The sequence below is a fragment of the Hyperoodon ampullatus genome (assembly GCF_949752795.1).
Source record: "Hyperoodon ampullatus genome assembly, chromosome: 2".
NCBI classification, from domain to species: Eukaryota; Metazoa; Chordata; class Mammalia; order Artiodactyla; family Ziphiidae; genus Hyperoodon; species Hyperoodon ampullatus.
The window spans coordinates 151,633,110-151,658,068 of NC_136915.1; the positions used below are offsets into that span (position 1 = coordinate 151,633,110).

The window sequence follows — 24,959 nt, forward strand, 5'->3', positions numbered from 1 at the left end:
GAGCCCTCCAACGGATGGGAGACCAGGAGAAGCCACCTCTTCTCCTGCTGGACTAGACGAGGCTGAGCGCTGAAAATCAAGGCAAGACAGGGGTAGTGAAAATCGAGGTCAGGCTGTCAGAAGGGCTTTCCAAGAGGGAGGATGGCTTAATGTGGGCAAAGGAGGCGGTAGAGTCTGCCTCGTAGACAGATGGATCACTGGGGTGAGGGCATGAGGCTCACTCACCACCCCCCACCTCCCACTCGGGTCCCCAGCAGACACCCACCCCCTCCCTGAGCTCTAACCTTCAAATTTCTCCCAGCCTCAGCCACACACTGAAGAGCCACTGGTGGAGGCTGTGATGAAGAGGAAGGTAAATGGCTGCATGCATTCCATCTGCTGCCTCTGGGGGTGGAGGCCAGGAGCAGGGGTGGGAGTGAGAAGGGAAGGGGGCAGCCAGCTCTGAGCACAAATCTGCAGTCACAGGCAACGAACACGCACAGTCCTGGGTGTGTTCCACAGACGCTGCAGGGCAGGGTGACGCTGGTGAGGCCTGGAAGGGATGGGCATTCAGTGGAAGGGATTCAGTGGATGGTCAGAGGACAGGATCTAGTCCTGGCTCTGAAAGACCTTAGGCCAGGGCATTCCCTTGGACCTGTTTTCTCAGTCAGAAAAGTAGGGGCAACATCCGTGCCCTGACTGCCCTCCCCAGGTGGTTCTGAGGCCCTGGACTAGTGAGGATGTATCCTGGAGCTGCAGTGGGCAGAGCTGAGACCTGGGCTTTGGGCCCAAGGGCCTAAGGGGAAGGAGGCCTGGGAAAGGAAGAGGGGTACTGCTTCGTACTCCCCATATCACCCCTTCAGCCGGGCACGTATAGCCCAGCTCTGCCTAACAGCAGGGGCTCATGAAACATGTTCTCTGCTAGGTGCTGCGGGCCTGAGGGTTCAGGGCAGCCAGGCCCAGAATCAAGCTCCACGGAGGCCAGAGGTCCCCATCTCCATAGTGATGACTGATGGCTTTGCTCCTTGGTACCTGCCTAGCAGGCCCCAGGCCAGGCTTCCTGGATATGAGGGGCCCTGGAAAGTGCAAAGATTGGAGCGCTTCTGCAGGGAGTTGTACACTGCGCGAGAAGCACTTGAATAAAGGTGTGTGGTGATACAGTGTAGGGGCCTCTGTGACAATGAGCATCATCATGATGGGGGCGGCACTGCGTCACCATGAAGGGGGTGTTGAATGTGTCACCATGAGGGGGTCTCCACCTCTGACACCATGAGGAAGGTGCCAGTGGGAGGGGGCTCGCAGTGTCACGGGGTTTTTCCAGATTTTTTAGGATCTCCTTTCACATGCAGAGTTTGCTACCCTAAGAGGATAACTAGAGGAACAGACACACCCTTCTTTGGACCCTCCTTGATCCAAATGCCTCCAAGTCCTCCCCTCCCTTCACCTCTCCCCACCCCCCACCATTGCGTTTTCTGTGTTGAGGTTGTTTGTTGCCCTCAGACAGTGGTGGGGTACGTTCTCCATGAGGGTTCACAGTCTTTTATTAGTCAAGTGGCCCGCCCTGGGAGTCAGGGGATATCCCACCTCTGAGAGCGGGAAGGGCCTGGAATCATGTCTGGAGTTGCTATTCACACTTAGAACCTGGCCCCTCATTCTTCTGTATAAGGAGCTTTGGGCTTGGCCAGGAGTGGACCCTTCCCCAGGGGTTTAGTCTAAAGGCCTAGACTCTGCAACAGAGCCTCAAAGCCCATGAACACTGTGCTAAGTGTCAGGGGTACTGAGGGTACCTAAATTCTGGTAAGACCTTCCTGCCCATACACCCAGGAGGGTAGTCTCCTCTGGCCTGACCACCCTGTCACACTTCATCCCAGCGTGACCACAGCAGCCCACTTTCCCTTCCTCATCCACTCCCCAGGCAGGCAGAATGCTCCCAAGAGCTGGCATGTCTGGGGTTCCCCTCTCCATCTGGCTCAGAAGCAACAGAGATGGGTGTCACCTAGGAGGGCACATGCCCATCACCGAGGGCTGGTAGCCCAGAGGACAGGCAGTTACACTCCAAGTCTCCTACATGGGAGGCTCAGGGCAAGAATTGAGGGCTCAACACTGTCTCCCAGTGGCTGTTTGAGGCCCACACCTACCATTCCACATTAGCTCCCGAGAGCTCGGAGCCCCCACTCAGGTCCAAGGGCTAGTGGAGAATAAAGCAGATACTGGAAATTATTTCTGGACTCGCTCTTTCGGCCTCTCCCAAGTATAACCCTGGAATCCCCAGGGCAAAGAGAGCAGGCACCCTGGCATGCAGCATGGCCAGGAGCACAGGGTTCTGGGAGGTGGGGACTGAGGCTCCTTGCTTCCTGCCTGTCAGTGGCTCTGGCCACCTTCTGCTACAGAACAGGAGAGAAAACAAAGCCAGGACATCTAGTTTCTCTCCTTCCCTCCATCTTGGCGGGGATATTCTCCTCTCCTTAAACTTGGTCCCAGGGCTGCACCACTACCACCTAAGACAAGCAGACTCCCCTCCCTTCCCGCCATGGGAGCTGAGCTTGCCCTCCCGGCCCACAGGGCCCCATGGCAGTCTCAGTGTCCCCAAGCCCCACTCAGCCTGATGCGCTGGGCTGCCTGTGGGCTGGTCAGGCAGGTGGGGAGGCTCAAGCCACTTTCCTCCTCCCCTCAGGGTACCTCGTTCTTTCCCCATGGACTGCCCTCCCAAAACTCCTCCGGGACCTCGAGGGGCAGGGCACTCCCAGCCCAAAGGCCAGTAGGGAAGAGTCAGGGAGACAAGGGAGACAGTAGGGAGGTGAGGACTGGGCTGAGATGCCCCAGGTGTGAGCAGCTGGGGGCAGGAGGTGGAGTCTAGTCATCGGGCCTCTCTTCTGGAGGATCCTCCTCAATGGGGGGTGCAGGTTGGCAGCGGAAGTGGTCGTTCCAAATCTTAAGGAAGGTAACCCGAAACTTCTGGATGCGGAAGGCATAGACGATGGGATTCATGGCCGAGTTGCCATGTGTGAGGAAGATGGCGACGTACATGAGGAGCCTCGGCTTATGGCAGGTAGGGCAGAAGAGTGTGACGCAGTTCAGGACGTGGAGGGGCAGCCAGCTGAGGGCGAAGAGGAAGAGGATGAGGGCCAGCGACTTGGCGATCTTCAGCTCCTTCCCATAGTACTTCTGCGGGTCGCCAGAGGAGGCCGACACCTTCTTGTTGAGCTGCTTGCGGATCAGGTAGAAGACCTCCAGGTAGATGAGGACCATGAGCAGCAGTGGGGGCAGCACCCAGACAAAGAAGTTGAAGTAGACCATATACTCCATGCTGATGACCTTCTCAAACTGGCACTCGATCACGGGCTCACCTACACTGCCATTGGCCACCCAGGCCCGCTCCACTGCATTCAGGTTGTTCCAGCCGAACATAGGTGTCAAGCCCACCACAAAGGAGAGTATCCAGCAGCCAACGATGGCCACCACAGCCCTTCGGGTAGTCACCACTGTCTTGTACCTGGGGGAGAAGAGGGCAGAGTATGAGGTCCCCTCCTCAGTTCACCCAGCCCCTGGGGGTCTCTAAGAGGAGGCCCCTGCTCAGCCAGGGCCCAGTGGGTGGGGAGGCACATGTCTTTGGCTAGAGGGTCAAGTCTTTGGGATCTAAAATTTAGGCCAGAACTTGCAATGCACTGGTTCATGTCTACTGCTGAGGGTGGGAGAAAACAGAGAAGAAAATAACAGATGAATTCCTTTAGGAGTTTTACTAAAATTACCAAAGTAAAGATTGCTCACATGTGCTTGGCACACCCCCACTGGTGACCTTATCATTGCTTCGTGACAGTTCCCATGGGGTAGAAAAGCACCAGCAGAATGAGTGCCCATTTGACAGCTGAGAAAACTGAGGTTCAGAGTAGTCACGTGTTCTGCCCAAGACCACATGGAGGGTGGCAGCGCTGTGCTTCCTAACTGACCACAACAGCAAGGTGATTAACAAACCACCCCTCCCCCGGGCCAGCTGACACACTATCATAAAAAGCCTTCCCCACCCCCTCCTTTTGGCTGTGTCCCATCTCTGCCAGTGCCACCATCTCCCACCTCTATCCTTACCTCGCCTCCCCTTTCAGTCATGTACAGTGCTTATCTCCTGAGGGGTTGATCTCAAGAACCAGCTCTCCACCCCCAAGCTAATTGGGAATTATTCTCAGGAAAGAAAACTGATTTTTATTGAGGACTACATGCAAGGGACTCCGATTTATGCATGCATGCACGGGTGTATCCATTCATTTTTGCCTGCTTTCTGTGCCAGGCATTGGTCTCTGTGCTAGGAGTAAGATTAAGAATCCCTACCTCTATGCAGCTCACATTTTGGGTGAAGAAATAGATAACACAAAAGTAAGGAAATAAATAAACAAGACAACTAGAGGTGGTGATATGTCCTTTGAAGGAAATAAGCAGGACGATGTCAAGGGGCAGAGCCACCAACCTTTTTCATGCCATGACATACACAGATGCTGAAAACATTTGGATGACACAGAAAATGGATGAGGCTGACCATGGGCCGTGACTCTTCCCCCACCCCTGCCCCCAGGGTTGAGCGGATGCCCCTCCGAGGAGGGGGGGCTCCCCACTTCCCTTTAAACCAATCCAGCCAGCAGCCAGCATGTCCTGTGCCCACACACTGGCCTTGGAGCTAGTGCCAAGGGCTGGGGCCCGCCCAGCTCTGTGCTGAGGAGCTGGCTCAGCCCAGCAGCTTGCCCAGTTGTTATTTTCCAATGTAGCTTCTGAGATGCATGGAGTGCCCTCCTGAGCATGTGAACGGCTACTGAGACCCACGGGTGTGAAGGCGGAGGCCTCCCTCTGACTACGTTTTTTTCTGTCCCGTGCCTGTGGAATCTGAGGCATTCTCCTTCACAGCAATGATTCTTAAGGTCCCTCTCACCCTGGACCAAAGCCTACTGCTCCTTGAAGGCTTTACAGGAGTGGGAAGGGGAATGATGTGAGGGATGGGAGAAACTGGACCCCACCCCCACCCCATCTAGAAAGGAAGCACTAGATAAGCAACCTCGTTTCTAATCTCATCATTCCAGTGGGGAAACTGAGGCCCCTAGATGACTCCAGCACCTTAAGTGTGGTGCCCCATCCCCTACTCTGTAGTCATAGGGTCCTTGTGTCCCCAAAGCTCCAAGGGGCCTTGAAATCTGTCCAGTTTGCTTCTGCCTTCCTGAAGTTTTCTTAGATCTAATCCTTGCTCTCTTGCTGTAACTAAAGCCTATTTCCACCTCTCGAATCCCCAGCAGGATAGCCAGCCTGGTGCATACTTTGGAGTCAGAGATCCATATCTGGGCCCCAGGTCTGCAACTTACTAGGTCAGCTCTTCCCCTGTAAAGTGAGACTGTGGGACCCACTTCAGATGAGCTAACATATGTGAAATGCTCTGTAAGCACGCCACCAACATTCCTGTGCCTGAGCTCCTAATCCTCCAAGCCCCTGAAAACACACGCACCTGAGAAACCCTGCTATCTCTAGATGCTCAGCAAACACAGCCTAATGGCTCTGTAAACATCTGGCTCAAGGTTTGTTTCTGATGAGCTTAAAGTGCTTCCCACATGTCCTATAGTGAAAGAAGCTCTGGGCAAGTCCATGGGGTGAGACTAAAGGAGTGCAGGTCATTCTATCAAAAGAGAAAAAAAGGCTAAGGTACTCCGCCACAGCTGTCACAGGCAGGGGGCAGGTCCCTGTGGTGAGCCTCAGCAGAGCCCAATGGAGCTGCAGCTGCAGAAGGAAGGATGTAGGCCAGGCACCCCCTATCACAGCCCATCACAGCTATGATTTACATCATATTGATCTTTTACAAAGCCCTTTTACATTCATGTCCCAGGTAATCCCCGTAACCACCCTGTGAGGTGAGTACAGCGCATAATGGAATCCCCATTTTACAGATTAGGAACTCGAGGTCCAGAAATGGGCAACGACTTGCCCACATCTCCTGACTCCAAGACCAGCTCTCCTCGGGGCACCAGGCTGACTGTGGGTTGTTTAGATGTGGATGACTGGCAGATTGGGAACATCCCTTTCCTACAAGCTTTAAAATGGGAATGGCTAGACCCTATTCAAAGGTGGTACCACCCAGAGAAAGGGGGGTAGACAAGGTGACCTCTGGTATTGCCGTCCAGCCTGAGGACTAGGGGAGGAGGTATCTCACCCAGGACCCACATCTGGGCAGTGATGACCCACCAAGAGAGGAGGTGAATTCTGACAGTGTCCCAGGTGACAGAGGAGGAGGTAACTTCTAGCTAGAGAGGTGCCCGCTCTTCTCTTCCCCTCACTCTTCCCAACTGCCTGGAGCCCCAGGGTTAAAGCTTTCCTGGGGCTCCTCCGGGCCAGGTCCCAGCAGACCTTGCAGCTTAGGGTATCAGTTCTCATCTGTTTTTCTTGCTATTTTCTCCATGGTGGGAAAGGGCGGGACCCAGGACCTTGGCTGAGGTAGGGCAGGCTCTCACAGGAAGGGCTGCCTCTCAGAGCTGGGAGAAAAGCTTACCTCTCCCTACACGTGGGAAAGAGAAGCAGAGGCTGCAAGTCCTAGGGTGCACATGGGGTGGGGCGTGCTGAATGTGCCACAAACACTTGTCCCACCAAGTCATGGTCCAAGGCCTCATAACCCCCAACTTTATAGACAGCCGTGTGAGAGCTAGCCAGAGAGATGGCTGCCCTCAGGAGTGTGCAGTCTCAGACAGACAAAGGGGAAGCAACAGAATGGAGGCACTGGAACACCAAGTGGAGCCCTGTCCACAGGCAAGCAGGGCAGGCAGCTCCTTAAAGATGTCATTGAAGAAACCAGGGAGGGCCCTGCCCCCTCCTGTAGCTCCCACATAGTGCATAAATAAAACGCCCCATTGGTGAGATGTTCCTTTGGGTTAAGAATCGCCCTCTCTGTGTGTTATTTTTAAAGCCAAGATAACACTGACTCCATAGTATGAATTACTTTATTTGTCAGTATCTTCTTATTGATGATGAGAAAAATGAAAAAACTGGGTACCTAGAGTAGTTGGGGTGGCAGAGACTCCAAGAGGAAAAGGGAGAGCTTAAGGAAAGAGGCAGAAGAGTCTCCTGTTGCCAAGAGCTGGCCTAGCTGAACAGACAAGTATTTCATAATATAGCTGCTGCAAGAATAAGTGAGTGTGGTTTAGAGGTCAAAGTTAGGGAAGGAGGGCTACGAATCCTGTACCCAAATAGGGCAAGGCAGAGGAAGCCTCTGCTACTCCCCTGGACACCCTGGCAGGGCTGCCATAGGAGAGGAGGCGGTCCTGGAGGCTAAGGGAGGGGGGATGTTCAAAAATAATAGTTAACTGATTGACAGTAATAATAACAATGCTAATAAAAGCTAACATTTATTGATGCTTTTCACGTGCTGGCACCCGCTTTATAGACAGCCCTGTGACTTAGGCATTATTATGAAGATTATTCTCATTTTCTAATCACAGTTACTGAGATTCAGATTATGAAGCATGTCCGAGGTCACTCAGTGAGTAAGAGGTAGAGATGGAATTTCTAAGACTGAGATTTGTCCTAGTCCAAAGCCCACGAAGGACCTCAGCTCTGCTGCTTCGGGAAGATGGAGGACACGGCGGGGCTCAGAGGGTGGAGGTCCAGGACAGAAGAAGGGAGTCATGGTGGACCCCCCCTGCTTCAGGTAACCCCCTGGACTGGGCAGCTCTGAAGATGGCAGCAGGCCTGCCTGGGGGCCTCCCTGCCCCCTCCAAGTTCAACCTCTTTGTAGCCCTCAGACTGGTCTGTTCATGATCTGCTCAGCTGTTTAGTCGTCAGTGCCGGGGCAAGTAGGCAGCTGAGGCACCCTCCCTTTTCATTCATTAAACAGATATTCACGGAGGGTTTTTAGGTGCCAGGTTACAAGTGCCGGGTTCAGGGATATCGAAGAGAACAGGCTTTCAGGAAAGTAACATTCTAGAGGCAGGGGATAAACCAATAAACAGATCGTTTGAGACGTACCAAGGGAAATAAATAGGACACCCTGAGAGCGAGTGGCTGGGCATGGAGTGCTGCTGACTTAGGTTTTGTACGTGCTCAGGACAGCCTCTCTGGGGAGGAGACACTGAGCCGAGAGAGACATGATCACCAAGGGCAGCCAGGCATGAGGTACCAGCAGGCAAAGTCCTGAGGCCCGAGTGGCTCAGGGAGCAGCTAGTGGGGGCTTCCCGAGAGTGAAGGCAAGGGCCAGGGCGGGGCAGTCACAGATGTGGTCTGGGACGGCCACTTGGGCTGGGCAGGTCACACAAAAGGTTCCAAGGTTTTATTCTTGGGCAGGGAAAGCCATTGTAAGCAAAGGAGTAATATCCAATTTCTGTTTTTAAAAGATACTTCGGGCTGCGGTGTGGAGAGTGTGTTGTGTGCAGCAGGGAAAGCAAGAACACGACGGGGAGCGTATTTCAGCCATCCAGGCAAGAGGCGAGGTGGTGAGCTCTCGTGGGTGGCAGTGGGGAGTGGGGAGGAGTGCCTGGCTGTCAGATGTGTTTGGGAACAGAGCCAACAGGACCTGTTGCTGAGTTTGGATGTCCAGGTGAGAGAAAGCATCATCAGGATGACTCTCATGTTTTGATCCCGTCCACTGAAGGGAGGATGGGGCCATTCCCTGACCCTGACCCTGACCCCTCTCTGGCCAGGGGCCCTTCCCCTACTGCCAATCCTGTTGCACTCACTCAGGAAGTCCAGACCCCACTGCTGGACACTTCTTTGTGTGCACCTCCCACCTGGGGCCTTTGCACTTCCTGCTCACCTCCCTGAGAGGGCTGGGAAGGCTCCTTCCCCCACATCCAGATCTCAGCTTAGATGTCGCCTCCTCAGAGGAGATTCCCTGACCACCCTGCAAAAGAAGCCCGTCACTCTGTAGCCTTCTGCCGTTTTTAATTCTCTTGATAGAGCTTATCACTTCTTGACTCTCTGAATCCATTCATCTACCCCCCCGCCCCCGACTGCTTCCTCTCTCGATTAGATATAGATATAAATACGTAGGTGTTTAGGAATTTATTATCTATTTCTCTCCAGTGGAATGTAACTCCATTAGGACAGAGATTCATTTTGCAATTTCACCAACTGCGTTCCCAGTACCTAGAAAAGTGCTCAATAATTATATGTTGAATGAATGAGTAACTAGACGTAAAAATGGATACATGAATCCATATATCCATTTATTCAAACACTTATGATTTATTCAATGGCAAATACATTTTATTCAATGATAAATAAATAAATGATAAATAAATAAAAATGATAAATTAAAAAAACTATTCAATCATTCATGATTAATTGAGGACCTACCATGTGAGTACGTCAGGGAACCACAGATAAGGATTAAATGGTAGGTGCTCAATTAGAGACAGTCAGATTAGAAAGGCATAGCTGAAGTCTTAGAAGCAATTACAGTGCCCTGGATGAAAAAAATCTTTCCCCTGGGCATGCGGCTGGGTAGGGGAATGGAGCATGTCTGCCTCTTTCTGCAACGTGCAGTTTGGATAGTCTGGGACCGAATCCTCCATCTTCCCTTCCCACTTTCTTGCCTTGTGAGAAGGAGCGATATTCCACAGCTCTGGTGACCTCCTTCCCTACCTCCCTCCTTATCATTGATCTCAGCTAGCTGTAACTGGAAACTTGGATCTCAAGACCAGGGAAGTAAGGCTTTAGGACTATAAACCACTTCCTTCAGAGAAATTCTCCCTCTCAAAGGAAACAGGAAACCGGATACAATCAAAGGCACTGAGCGCACTCCAGGGGCCAAATATTTAACATTAACATTCCCCGGGGGAGTCTGGATCAGGGACCCTGGGGAGGGACTTGGATGTCTGGGTCCTAATAATCCTGCCTTGAATCTTGCTTGCTTTAGGACCTGTGGCATCACCCACCAACTCTAAATATCAGTGTCACCAATCCCCAAAAGGGGGATCCATTGGACACCCTCAAGGCGAGTTTGCAGAGCTATAGAGAGCGGGCCCAGACACTGAACTCCTTGAAAGAACAGAGCTGGATAAATTAGTTAGGCTAGTAGTGTAATGGGCCTTGGAAATAACTCCTGGTCACGTTCTGAGGACAAACAACTCAACAGCCTGGTGGGAAAAACAATTATGTCTACGTATGTGACCCAGCAACGTCCTCTATTCTGAACGTCCTCTATTCTCCCTGCTTCAGATTCAGAGCCCCTTCCTTGAATCTGGGAGTGAGCAGAAAAAACATAGCCCCCTACCTCAAGGAGTTCTCCATCTGATGGGGAAGGTATAGCACCTGAGCAGAGGGAGTGCCCAGTCTGATGGGAGAGCAGCCCAGGCTAAGTAAAACATACAAGGCGCCAAAGTTCCTGGCGTCAACCCCAGACTCTAAGGTGGCACAGGTAACTGACATCGCAAGTTCTACCTCAGGCCTGTGTGCCTGTGACAAAGCCCCTCTCCTCTCTGGTTGCATCCTCTCATCCTTACAAAGAGGGGTTGGGATTTGTTCAGTGCACCTGATCCAGAGGAGGCTGCAGGGGGTAGTGTAGGGAGGGAGGTTCTCAGGTTTGGGGAAGGCATATTTTCAAAGTATACTTGCCTACAATCCCCAACCCTTTCCCGCAGTCCGGGGCATATCAGGATGTCCCCACACAGGCAATGGGAGGCCCAGGGACTGCACTTTGACACAATCCCCTAGGTAATTTTGAGATGCAGCCACCTCCTCCCCAGCCCCAGTCCTCTAACTCCTGAGACCAGTGCAGCCTCACATCCGAGTGACAGGGTGGTCTTCAGGGAGGAGGGTGTCTGACCTGAACTGTAAACTCAGGACAACTGGACCCAGACCTCAGCATTCCTGGCCATTTCCTGCTCTGAGATTTGATTCTCTCCGGCTCTTGGGGGTAAGGCCAGGATGGTGAAAGTACCAAGGCCAAATTACCCCACCTGCTGTGGGAGACTTTCTTTTTTTTTTTTTTTTTTTTGCGGTACGCGGGCCTCTCACTGTTGTGGCCTCTCCCATTGCGGAGCACAGGCTCCGGACGCGCAGGCCCAGCCGCTCCACGGCATGTGGGATCTTCCCAGACCGGGGCACGAACCCGTGTCCCCTGCATCGGCAGGCGGACTCTCAACCACTGCGCCACCAGGGAAGCCCTGTGGGAGACTTTCTGACTCATTCGGCAGTATGGTAAAAAATTATCCTGTCTGCATATGGATTTAATGACCTATGAGTGGCTGGCGCAGTGAGGCCTTACTGGGATGACCACTGTGGTAAAGAGGGTCAAATCTCTTTTCCAACTAAGTGGAAAGACCTGACATTATAGGAAAAGGGAGCTGATTGAATCATTCCCCACCAGCCCCTCTGGTCTTTGCAGACAGCGGTCACTTTTAAGAGGTGGCAGGGAATCCTGCAGCCTGGCTGGCACATCAAGAGGGTGAGGGCAGGAGGGAGCTGGAAATGTGCAGAGCTCCCCAGGCTTGAGAGAGCCGGGGGCCCACACTGCCCATCAAGGTGCCTGCAAGGACAGCAATGACATGAGGACCCCCAAAGCAGGGCAGTCCTCCCTTGGAGCACCTCACCGCGGTGGAAGCAGGAGACCTCGGTTCTGGTCCAGGCTTTGTTGGGAGGGAATGAGCTGGCCTTGGGTGAAGTTCCTCTCCTTTGGGGGCATCTCTATCCTCATCTGGATAATGTAGGACTGAATGAGATGTTTCCCAAGCTCTGGCAGGTCCAGTTCCCCTCTTCTGAAATGTGTCAGATCATCTTATACGAAGAGGTGAGCTTGGCAGGGGCAGTAGTTGAGAGGCACATACAACTCCCCAGAAGGGAGTCCCCCCTCTAAGGATTTCATGCTCCAGCTATGTGCCCCATGGAGAGGAAGATGGGGAGCAACATGGAATGGAAAGAGAAATAAATATTTGTTGTGAGTGAATGAACGAAGGAATGAATGAAGAGTGCTGTAGAGCCAGATCTGAGTTCAAGCTGTGGCTCTACCTGTTAACAGCTTGTGGCTTGACCAAGTAAAAATTCCTTGAGCCTTGCTTTTGTCCTCAGCATAATGGCACAAGAAGACTTGCTTGGCAGGCTCACTGTGACCATGAGGCCCCTCTGTGAATAGTGGCAACTGGTGCCTACTGTTATCACCACCCCTCTCCCAAGGGTGTCCCCGACTCCCCCAGAAAATACAGTCAGCTCCTGAAGAGATACAAAACAGGTGGCAGTGACACAGACAAACAAAAAGTTATTTGGTTCACTTTGGAAAGACTGGTCACGTGGCTTTAGTATCTATTGTGCACTCAGCTCTCCTACCTAACTCAGCCTTGGTACAGAATGAGTCTGTGTTCCCTGATCTGTCTGCCTAGCATCTGAGTCTTGGGTGGGGAGCAGGTAGGGATGTGGGAGCTTGCTGAGCCCAGCACAAACCCCACACAGGGCCCTGGAGAAGCCACACTTCCTGGCTAAGCGCAGTGAAGCTCTCCTGAGTAAGTGGCCAGTGTAGAGACTGGAGACGGGGGAGGCAGACTCAGGGGGAGCTCATGATGCCCCTTCTTCCACCTCCCTTCTGCATATCTCCTGGCCTATCTGGAATCACAGAGTACTCAACATCTGCCTGAAGGCCTGTTTCCCTCAAGGGACCATGATCCAACTCTGGCCAGAGAGACAATATACAGATTCCAGAGCAGCCCAAAGGCAGTGGTCCACTGAGAGCCAGACAGCAGACCCAGTGCCCTAGTGCCCAGAGCCTGGAGTCACAGGGGCTGGCCTGGGGGACAGGGATGCTCGCCCTGAGGAGGCAACTGCTCTCATAGGGCTTGGGTTCTTTCTCTGCTTTAGCTGCCTGGGCCTTCAGGGCTCCCTAAAGTCCATAGCATCTAGCCCTCTATTCTAGAAAAGATGCCACAGATGGCAGGATGTGGGAGGACAGAGAGGACAGGGAGACTTTTGTCCTGTTTCCAAAGAAAGGTCCCACCTTCACCCTCAGGCCTCCCTCCATTCCACTGCTTGTACTTTTACATCAGAAAGTCTTACCCAGGGGCTTCCCTGGTGGCGCAGTGGTTAGGAGTCTGCCTGCTGATGCAGGGATAGGGGTTCGTGCCCCGGTCCGGGAGGATCCCACATGCCGCGGAACGGCTGGGCCCGTGAGCCATGGCCGCTGAGCCTGCGCGTCCGGAGCCTGTGCTCCGCAACGGGAGAGGCCACAACAGTGAGAGGCCAGCGTACCGCAAAAAAAAAAAAAAAGAAAGAAAGTCCTACCCAGGATCTAACTTCAGTCCCTCTTGGTGCACCACCACCCAAGACAGTCCTGCTCTTGGGACCTGGAAGAAGTTGTAGTCATATTCTCCCAGGTCCTGGACTTTCTCCCCACTTCACATCCAGGTTGGTGGAGTTTGGAGCCCAGATAACAGTGGTAAGAACCCCAGCACCCAGCAGTTTCCCATCATCCCTCCCTGGTGCCTCTTGTTGCTTTCTTTGTCTTACGTCCCAACACATGCCTATTCACTGAGCCCCACAGTGTGCAGGAACATTTACATGAAGCTGCAGGCCAGGCCCAATCCAGGAACCAGTGCAGCCACTCAGGCAGCAGCACGCAGAAGAGTTTAGCAACAGCTATCAGCCCTGTGGAGCCCTGCCCCGCCCTGCCCCTCAACGCCCTGCCCCTCAACGCCCTGCATGTGCTCCAGGTTTTCCTCCTCTTTTCTGCCCCAGCCCCAGAGATGGGCTGGGGATAAGGAGGATCCTGATGCAGTGGAAGGTGGGGAAGCACCCAGTCTTGCCCAGGTAGATACAGGCTGGGCACAGAGTCCCCTGCCCAGGACAGCATGCAGCAGGATCCCCTGGATCAAGGTGGGAGCTGATGCCCTCCTCTTCCCCATGTGGGACAATCGGTAAAATTATTTGTTTCCTCCCTGAGCATATAACTGTAAGTCCCCCGAGAGCAGGAGTCAGGTCTGGTTCAATGTTGTATTCCTAGCACCCACTATGGTATCTGGTACATAGTAAGGCACACAATAATATTTTTAGAAAGGAAAATAGATTCATATAAAATGCTCAATTAAAACCAGAGAAGGCGGAAAAGAGAAGGTAGGGGAGAAACAAACAACAGACCCAGTGAATAGAAAAGTTACCAACATGGTAAACATTAATCCAATGATATCAATAACCACTTTAAGTGTGAATAAAGTAGGAAGGAGGGTAAGAGGAAGCCACTTTGAAGCTTTTTGCTTCTCTCCACAACATCCCTCCTGGCAGGTAGAAGACCCTGCACCCAGCCCACCCAGATGAGGGACCTTCCATAGAATCCTTGAGATTTCCATTCCAAGTTTCTGTCCCAGTCACCCAGTGACTTTCCATTATAAGTCATCCAGCTCAATACATTAAGCCACTTAATTAGGTGGTTCTAACTACAAGACCAGCCCTTCCCCTCACAGCTGTCCCTGGGTGGAAGTAGGGAACAGTCTGTTCTCAGGGAGCTGCCCTACACCCCTGTGATTTGCGCCAGGATAATGGAGCAGCATGGAGCCGCTGGCAGCATCCCAGAGCAGGGGCCTGGCAAGGCAGCTTCTCTGAGCATTGATCAATGATCATATTTTCAGTCCCTTCTGCCACTCTGCAAAGCCCAAGAAATCACTCACATCCCGCCATGACCCTCGATGCGGGAATCTCACATTATGATGTATGTGGGAGAGGAGGAAGCTTATTATATCGAAGCCTTTTTTTTCCATCCACCATTCACAAAAATTTCAAAGTGCTGTGCTCAGAGCCACAAAAAAGAAAATGCAGATTGCTGACAATAATGGGCCTTGGGGACTCAACTGGGCAAGAATCAGGTAGGACAGGCACTGCAGGCACAGGGTGGGGACACCAAAGTGGTGTCCCTCACCCAGCTGATATGAATACCAACAATATGGGCCAATTGGAAGGTCCAACTCTAGGGTGCCCAACTTTCAAATCCCACAAAGGCCTGACCACCCAAAACTCTCCCTCCCTGACCTCCATAGCTGGTACCCACTATCTCCAACAGAGTTACACCAGTGGGACAAGAAAGCAAAAGGCTCAAGATAGCAAAACACTGGCAGGCGTGTGACAGGCATTAGAGGGCCTGGGTTCCAATCAGACTCAAACTTGTGTTCGCAGATTACATCACCTTTCAGAATCTTAGCTTCCTCATCTAAAATGGAGCTGATATCTGCCTAGCCCACCTCCCAGCGTTCCTATAGTAACCACTTGGCATTGAGCTTTACATACAGTCTCTCCTTTCCTCTTTCCACAATCATCTTAGGAGGAAGACAGCGTCTCCACAGATGAGAAGACTGGGTAACTCCCTCAGGGTCACAGAGCTGGTGGTCAGAATTGGAACTGCAACTCAGGTCAGCTGCCTCCCAAACCAGGGTTTTGTGTTTCACACAATAATATCCCCATGAGGCTGTGAGGACTTTGAGAATAAGGACTATCGTCTTATGTTCCCCAGTATCCCCTATCGTCCAAGCTTCCCAGACTGCAGTGTGGGTGAGAAGCAAGGCCCAATGGCATTCAGCCTAACGCTGGCCCAGAAGTAACCCTCCCCACCCTTGTTTGGGGAGAAGCCTGTCTGAGGAGCCCAGAAAAAGGAAAGGCATTGTCTTGGACCCTTCAGGAAACAGGAATTCAAATCCCTGCCAGGTCCCCTGCAAACCACCTGTGTGACTTGTTTCTGTTAATGGACAGCCACCTCCACCATATGGAGAGAGGAAAGGCAGGGAGCCAGGGTGGGAGAAGGGAAGGCAAGAGGCTCCCCACCTCAGCGAAATGATAGTGGGGCACACAGCTCTCCTCACAAAGCATTTCAGCTTGCCTGATAGACAGGGCAGATTTTGTTGTTGCCATTTTACAGAGGCCCAAGAAGGTTCAGTGAGTGCCCAAGGCCATAGCTTGGCTGATTAGTGTCTGAGCTGAGACTGAACCCAGGTTCCTCTGAACCTGGCCCAGTGCTCTTTGAGGGATGCATGCTACCTGTGGGTGGCAGAGAAGGTCTCCTGGAATCTCTCACAACACTCAGCCCTAGGACCCAGCCCAGGGTCAGCTGGGCTGCCTCTCTAGCCCACCTCCTCCATTCTCACTTCCATGGACCTCATGGGATTATTTCTGCTGCCGTGATGTTAGCAACACCTCCTGATTTAGTTTCCCTGCACTTGTGATCGAGGTAGCTGTGCAAATGAGCACATGCAGGCCCTAGAACCTGAGAGAAAGCAGGCAGGGCCTAAAGGAAACCAGATGGCAGGTCAGGCCAGGCCTGTGCCCACTAGCAGCCTCTGTCCCAGAAGTCTCAGCCCTCTTAGCTCGGCCTGTGCCAATTTCTCTTAACTGCAAAATCTTGTGTTCTGCCTCCATCTTAGCCTAGAAGCTCTCTGAGGACAGGGGCTGTGGTTCCCCACAGTCTGGAAATCCCTGAGGGGAGTGGCTGGGTTAGCGGGTATATCACAAGCAGCATTCACCTTGGTATCTGGCAAGCTGGTTCAAAACCCAGTTTTGCTAATTACTACCTAGATAACTATTTTCCAGTTCCTTTACCTCCCTGGGTCTCCTATTTCTTTATTTGTAAAAATGGTGTTGATACCAGCCTTTCAAGGCTAAATAAAATTAAATATGCTACCAAAGAAGGCACTCATCACTGTCCCTGACACTGAGGGGACACTCAGCATGCAGGCACTCCCTCTGCCCCAAGACCACATGTCTCCTTCCTCAGGATCCTCTCACGTCAGGCAGCCCCTGGACTCATGGAGGAGCTTGAAGCAGAGAGGGAGGTGCCCCAGGCACTGGACCCAGAACAGTGACAGAGCACACCTCACCTGTGTATACGGCTCTATGCAACTCCGAGCCGTGCCACGGCCACTCCCCCAGGTGGAGCTCACCAACATTAGGCCGTGGCATGCATGTAAAGGAACCTCTCAAGCCACAGTGGAGGGTGGCTGGGTTAACTGTCCGCCCCAACCGCGACAGAGACAGAGAGACACACGTGTGCATGCTGCTATCCATCCATCGTCTTCCCTCCCATGAAACAGCAGGAAAGGGGAAGAACAAGCCCCTGTAGTACTGGAGAGAGACGGTGGGTTTACATTACTTTCACGTGTAATCCCCTCAACAATCCAATGAGGAAGATGTCATTATTTCCATTTTACACATGTAAAACAGGCTCAGAGAGTTTGGGCAAGATCACAGAACAAGTAACAGAGTCAGGACTGGGAGACCAACATTGCCAGCCTGACGCCTAAGGCACTCAGAGTTCTGTGCATCTCAGCATCCCTTCTTTCCTTAGACTCAGCACACACACTGCGTGCTGGATCCTTGCAGCAACCCTGAGAAGTCAGGCAGGGACCGTGAGTCCCCTTTGCTGAAGAAGATGCAGCGCCGGAGAAGTGAGGTGGCTTGTCCAAATGGGTACAGCGGCAGACTGAGTTGCAGCCTCTGAGTTCCCGGCTCCGGGTCTCTCTCTGTACTGGGTGAATTGGGGGATCAAGTCTCCCTGGTTTGGGAGGGGGTTCCTCTGTCCTTGATTCTCCTCCCAAGTGTTTCCCTTGAACATTTTTTTCTTCAAACCTTGACAGTAGACTGAGCTCAGACTCAGGCCATGTTCTGACAGGAAGACTGCGGCCTAGAGAATGGCCCCTCCTTGCCTGTGTGGACTTCAGCAGTGGGAGGTGACAACCGCTCCTGTGCAGACCCCTTGAGGCCCTGGAGCTGCCCGTCATGGAGGAGTTAAAGCCCAGCAGTCGCCTGCACATCCAGTCACTGTGAGTTCCCTCCCCACCAGGCCCAAGGCACCCGCCCACCTCGTGTGGTCAGGGAGTTGCTGGTGTGGAGCCTCCACTCCACTGAGCGCTGGAGATGCACAACCGTCTCCCAGCAGCCAGGAGAGCTGTTTACAGCTCGAGCAGGTGGTAGACAGTGTGGCGCGACACCCGAGGGGGGAGAGGGAAGAGGTTTTCTCTTTAAACGTGGGCTCCAAAGACAAACTCAGCCCCTCTGCCAGACGTGCGGCAGCACCCACTTCCTGATCCTCCTCACTTCCCGGTGGCAGTTGTGTCTGTCTCTCGAGTCTCTGCTCCACTCATGTACCCATAGGCCGGCAGCCAACATTAGCTCCTTCTGCCACCTCAGTGCCAGGCAGTCAGGCCAGCTCTTGGGCGGTACTCTGCAGGCCAGAGGACAGCTTGAGGTGAGGGTTTGGGAGCCTCCACACACACACCCAGAACCAACTCATCCCTGAACAATGCAGCCATTTTCCTCTTCTGAGAGCACTCCTTTATAGACAACTCTCTGCAATAAGGATAAGGAATTGTGCCCATTCTATAGGTGTGGAAACTGAGACCCAAAGAGGTAAGTGATTTACCCAAAATCACCCAGCAGTAAGGGTGGAGTCAAGACTCAAATGCAGGTCTTTTCATTCATCCATTCAATTGTTCATTCAACAATTCCAGTTACACTTAGATGTTCTGTGACTAATAATAAGTTGTTTAATCTCTCTGAGCCTCAGCTTCCTCAGAAAATGTGGAAAATAGGAAAATATTATTACTATTATACTATTAGTGTCTCTTCATAAAATTGTGCAAGGATTTAAATAAGAGAATCCATATAAAGTATTTAGTAAAGGCCTAGCAAATATTAGGTGTTCAAGAGTCACTTGCTACTATTACCATTCATTTATTGGTCAGGCATTGGATACCAAAAAATGGGCAGAAACTATGCTGGACACTGTGAAGGAGAGTTGAAGAGGCTTGGACCCCACCCTCACAGGCCAGTGAAGGAGGTTACCTCGGTGCAATCTGACAAGGGCTGTGTTACCGGGGAGCATGGGGAGCTGTAAACACACCAAAACAAGGAAGGCTTCCGGGAGGAGGTGTCATCTGAGTTGACTATTAAAGAATGAGTAGGAATTAGAAAAGAAAAGGGAACAGATTTCTGAGGGGTGTGTGTGTGTGTGTGTGTGTGTTTAAGACATGGTCTTAGATGTTAAACATCCTTCTTTCATCCTCCTCAACTCCAAGGCCTGGACAGGTTAAGATGTAACTGGCTAGGAGGCAGGGAAGGTGAGTTTTGAGCACAGGTAAAAGGTGGGGTGGGGTTGAGCATCCTAGGCTGGGGGAGTAACCTTGGCCTTGTGTGCTTGTGTGTGTGGGCCAGGCCTGCTCAGGCCTCCTGCTGCATGGCAGCTGGTAAATTGTCAGTCTTGCCCAAGAGACTGTGGGTCTGTGCCACTGAGGGCAGGACTTGTGTTGTCAGAAAACATTTCTTAACTTGAACATATAAACTGTGTTCCTACGTCAAGGAAGATTAATGGTGGCGGTAGGGCACGAGGATTGGGTGGGGCACAAAAGGAAAGAGATTAGCCTTGTTGGGACTCTTCCCTAGGCCTTGAATTAGGGATTGGGATGGGCGGGGGCAGGGGTGAGCAAGCAGAATTGAATGAAAGGTCTGGAAACCCAGGATATAATTTTTTTTTTTTTGCCGTGCGCGGGCCTCTCACTGTTGTGGCCTCTCCCGTTGCGGAGCACAGGCTCCGGACGCGCAGGCTCAGCGGCCATGGCTCACGGGCCCAGCCGCTCCGCTGCATGTGGGATCTTCCTGGACCGGGGCACGAACCCGTGTCCCCTGCATCGGCAGGCGGACTCTCAACCACTGCGCCACCAGGGAAGCCCCAGGATATAATTTTTTGACCTTTAAAAATAAAAAGCTATAGGGCTTCCCTGGTGGCGCAGTGGTTGAGAGTCCGCCTGCCGATGCAGGGGACACGGGTTCGTGCCCCGGTCCGGGAAGATCCCACATGCAGCGGAGCGGCTGGGCCCGTGAGCCATGGCCGCTGAGCCTGCGCGTCCGGAGCCTGTGCTCCGCAACGGGAGAGGCCACAACAGTGAGAGGCCCGTGCACGGCAAAAAAAAATAAATAAATAAAAATAAATAAATAAATAAATAAATAAAAAGCTATAGCTCCGTACACACACACACACACACACCCCATTAAGAGCCTGAAGCCACCATGGCCTCCTGTCATGATTACAGGTGATGATGGCAGAGGGAAGGCGTCATGCCTTCACACCCCTCTCTGGCTTGCTGGCTGCTCCCAGACTGTCAGCCCCTGAGCCTGACACAGCCACTGAGTGGTTTCTGCATCTCTCCCCAGCCCTTGCTGGGCCATCTGAGAATGGCAGACCCAGGAGCCCATAATGTGGGGTAGGGGGTGTTGTATTTACTCTGCAGAGGATGGGCCACCATGGCAGGTGTGTCTGGTGAGCACAGCGAGTCCCGAAACACACTGAATGTCTTCCTCCCCAGAGAGGATTTACGGAGCTGCTAGCCCCCAGTGGAGCCCTTGCTTCGGCTCCCTCAGAGGCCAACCGTCCAGGAAGGGCTGGACGAGGCCTTGGGAAGACAAGCAGAGCTTAGAAGGGACTATTCACACCCTTTCCTCATAGAAACAGGAGCACGGGGACCAACAGGAGTTGAGCTGGGGGTCAGGAGGCCAGAATACTCCCCCCTAACTTGCCAGGTAAGCTTGAGCGAGACCCTTTACTCCTCTCATCTCCTGGGGAGGTTTTAATGAAATAACTCTTCATTCTCCAGTACCTGCGTTTGCCCTCTGTGGGTGAATGTAAAATATCCAACTAACTTCTTCTCTACCTGGCTACTCAATCTACCCCACTAAGGCTTCCTTCCCCCCACAGACACTGATTCAGCCACCTACTAAGTGCCAGCCAGGCATGTGTTGTTAGGTACTGAAATACAATGAGCGAGGCAAGTGGTATGTGAGAACCAAGTTTGGATTATTTGACAATAGTAACAGCCCCCATTTACTGAGTGCCTACTATGTGCCAGCCCCTTAATGTATCTCATCCCTAAGCCTCATTACAACCTTTAGAGGAAGTTTTAAGAAGCCTGTTTTGCAGAAGAGGAAATGGAAGCTCAGAAAGGTTAGGTAACTACTCCAAGATGACACAGTTCCAAGTACCTGAACTTTCTGTCTGGGGAGACTGCTCTTCCCCTTTCATTCGACTCGTGTACCTCCATAAAGCAGGGGGAGAGAGATGTGTCTCTGAAAAGGTGATCATTAAAAATATCTGGGGTAAAATAAGTCATGGGAATGTAATATACAGCATAGGGAATATAGTCAATAATAGTGTAATAACTTTGTATGGTGACAGACAATAACCAGACTTATCCTGGTGATTATTTTGTAATGTATAAAAATATGAAATCACTATGTTGTACAACTGAAACTAATATTGTAAGTCAATTATACTTCAATAAACAAATGAAAAAAAAATCTGGGGTAGAGGGGCTTTTTTTCAACAGACCTTTCCCTCTGGTGCCCACGAGAGAATCCCTGCCTGGTACATTCCATTCCAGCTGGGTGGGTGTGCATCAGAGCTCTTGGTTCCGTTGGGCTAGAACAAAAGGGCTAAGAAGTAGCTCTTGCTCTGCTGTAGTCTCGGCCCCTGCTCTCCCGGGGTGGGAAGCAGAGGATTGGAAACCTGTGGACTCTGAGAGCAGGTTGCATGGTGAGAGCTGCAAGGTCTGGCCCTCAGGTTGTGCCCCAGCCTCACCAACTGCACTGCAAAGCTTTCTCTGCTACACAAGGCAAAAGATAGTTTCTGCACAGAAGAGCTGCCAGTGCTCCACTAAGCAGTCCAGAGCGACAGAGACCCTGTCCCTGTGTGCCCTATGCTAGCCTTGGGGCTCCCCCAGCCCTCCTGCTCTGCCCATCAGGGCTAGGCTGGAGCCGATACTTGATAACTGCCTGCTTATTGATTGACCATCTTCTCTGCTGCATTAGCTGAAACTGGGCCACCCAGTGCCCAATATAGCAGCTGTGAGAGGACCCTGCTGAGGAACTGGGGAGGAACGACCACTGTGCAGGGGATTAACACAATCCCCAGTGCCAGGCCACTAGTGGGTTCCAGCGATGAGGGTGGGAAATGAGGCTGTGGAGGCACAGAGTATCTAGGGAGAGTGACCACCTGACTGAGGATGGGTAGAGACTTGGGGGGCCTTAGCTATCACAGAAGCTACTGTGTCTCATTCTAAATAAAGCCTGGCAAGAAGGACGAACCCCCAACTCTGCTGTCGCCTTCTGGAAGCTTTAGGGAGCCCAAAGCCACATGTGCTTATTGCTGTGGTTTCAGCCTAAGAAAGCCAAAAGCCTCCTGAGAAGTGAGGTGGGAAGAGTAGATGGAGCAGCTGGAGGCACCCAGGAAACTTGCTGGATATTTGAAGGACTCCTTCTTTGGTGCTGTGTGAGGCAAAAGGGGGCCCATCTGTTGGACCACATGAAGGCTGGGGAATGAGCAAGAGAGAGACCACTAGTGGATCCGCCATTATATCACTACCACTTGAGTACCTACTAGGATCTGAATCTTCTCCCCATTCCTCCCTTCCCCACCCTTCCCTATCTCCAGAAATGGCACCCCATCCACCCCGTGGCGTCAGCCTTAATCCTGGGGAGTCATACTTGATCCTTCTCCCGCTCTGTACATCCAGTCCATCACCAGTTGGTTCTAACTCTAACATGGAATAAAACCTATTTGATTGTGATATATTATCCTTTCTATGTGTCACTGGATTTGATTTGCTAATATTTGGTTAGGGACTTGACATTTTAAAAATGTAATCTGGAATACGTCATTCCCTGCTTAAAGCACTCAAAGGCTTCACTGTGTACCTAGAATCCTATCCAAACTCTTGACCATGAACCACATGGCCTATAAGGCCCTACCTTAGTCCTTGGGCCCCGTGAGGGCTGGACTGACACAGGGTTTAGAGAAGCCAACAAGGGCCAGGCACAGTCAATTCCAGGATGGCTTCCTTCCTCAAATACTTCTCAAGCTGTAATTGTAGCTACCTCCTTGTTTATCTGTGTCTTGGCTCTCTCCCAGCTAGTCTCTAAATTTCATGAGAGCAGGGACCAGGACTGACTTCTTGGCCATGATAAGATACCAAATGCCTGGCATGGAGTCTGGTGCTTCTGAATTAGTGAAGGAGTGAACTCGCTGCCTCCTCCATGCCTGGACCTGTGCATCTGGACACTCAAACTTATCACCACGAACTTCAGGTGGGCCCTTAACGCTACCTCCAACTATACTAGACTTTCTGAGTCTAGTCTTTCTCCTACTTCCTAAAGAATTATTTCACACTTGCTACTCTCTCCATCACCTCCTCCCTCTCAGCTGATGACCTCGCTTCCCACTTCACTAAGAAAACCGAAACACTCCAAAGAGAACGTCACCTACCAGCACCCACATACTCCGCCTTTCTGCCTCTTAGATGATCTCCAGGCTCCTCTAAAGCCAATCCCTCTACGTTTGCCCTAAGTCCCAGCCCTGCTTGCCTAAACAATCCAGAAATTCTACGCTTTGCCCTATCATTAGTTTTGCGCTCTCTACTAGATGGTCTCGGTCAGTACACAGACATACTAATGTCCCTTCTTCTCAAACAACAAAGCAAAATGCCTTGTTTCCACTTGTCCTGACAGCTCTTGCCCCATGCCTTTATGCTCTGCAACAAAATACCTCAGAAGAGTAATCTACACCAGCTGTTTTCAATTCCATTCCTCTTCTCTCCTGAGCCCTCTCCAACGAGACTTTCTGCTCCTACTACTCTATTAACATTGCTCTTGCTAAATCCAATGGTAATTCTCAGTCCTTATCTCACTTGACCCATTGGCAGCACTTGACAGCCAATCTCTTACTCCTCCTTCAAATACTCTCTACTTGGCTTCTAGGACACCACACCTGGGGCTCTGGGTTTCTTCCTATATCTGTAGCTCTCCTTAAGTCCCTTTTGCTGGTGCTTCATCATCTCCCCAAACCCTCAAGCTCAGTCCTTGGTCCTCTCCTCTGCTTTCTTAAGCTTTTAAAAAAATTTTTATACAATTTTGAAAGGTTACTTTCCATTTACAATTATTACAAAATATTGGCTATATTCCCCATGCTGTACAATACACCTTTAAGCTTATCTTACACCCACTCCCCCACCCCTCCCACCCCCCGCACTGGTAACCACTGGTGTGTTCTCTATATCTGTGAGTCTGCTTCTTTTTGGTTACATTCACTACTTTGTTGTGTTTTTTCGATTCTACATATAAGTGATATCATACAGTACTTGTATTTCTCTGACTTATTTCACTCAGCGTAACGTCCTCCAAATCCATCTATGTTGCTGCAAATGGCAAAATTTTGTTCTTTTTTATGGCTGAGTAGTATTCCATTGTATATATATACCACATCTTCTTTATTCATTCATCTGTTGATGGACACTTAGGTTGTTTCCATATCTTGGCAATTGTAAATAATGCTGCTATGAACATTGGGGCACATGTATCTTTTCGAATTAGTGTCTTCGTTTTCTTCAGATATATACCCAACAGTGGAATTGCAGGATCATAGGGTAGTTCTAGTTTTAGTTTTTTGAGAAACCTCCACACTGTTTTCCACAGTGGCTACACCAACTTACCTTCCCACCAACAGTGCAGGAGGGTTCCCTTTTCTTCACATCCTTTCTAACATTTGTTATGTGTGTTCTTTCTGTTGACAGCCATTCTGACAGGGTGAGTTGATATCTCATTGTGGTTTTGATTTGTATTTTCTCTGATGATTCTTTTTATGTGTCTTTTGGCCATCTGCATTTCCTCTTTGGAAAAATGTCTATTCAGTTCTTCTGCCCACTTTCTAATCAGGGTTTTTTTTTTAATGTTGACTTGTGTGAGCTGTTTACATACGTTGGCTCTTAATCCCTTATTGGTCATATCATTTGCAAATATTTTCTCCCATTCAGTAGGTTGTCTTTTTGTTTTGTTGATGGTTTCCTTTGCTATGCAAAAGATTTTAAGTTTAATTAGGTCCCACTGGTTTATTTTTGTTTTCATTTCCATTACTCTAGGAGATGGATCCAAAAAAATATTGCTGCGATTTATGTCAAAGAGTGTTCTGCCTATGTTTTTCCTCTAGGAGTTTTATAATATCCAGTCTTACATTTACATTTTTAATC

At 51.2% G+C, this 24,959-nt stretch overlaps 1 protein-coding gene across 1 annotated transcript in view; it reads right to left on the reverse strand.

Annotated features, from left to right (window-relative positions):
- Nucleotides 1-2,832: 2,832 nt before the first annotated feature.
- Nucleotides 2,833-24,959, reverse strand: part of ADORA1 (adenosine A1 receptor) — a gene marked incomplete at both ends in the record, with an annotated part of 31,668 nt that continues 9,541 nt past the window's right edge. The window contains one exon of the mRNA XM_079726826.1: nt 2,833-3,472. Coding sequence (XP_079582952.1) covers nt 2,833-3,472 — 640 coding nt within the window. The remainder of the gene's footprint in view (nt 3,473-24,959) is intronic.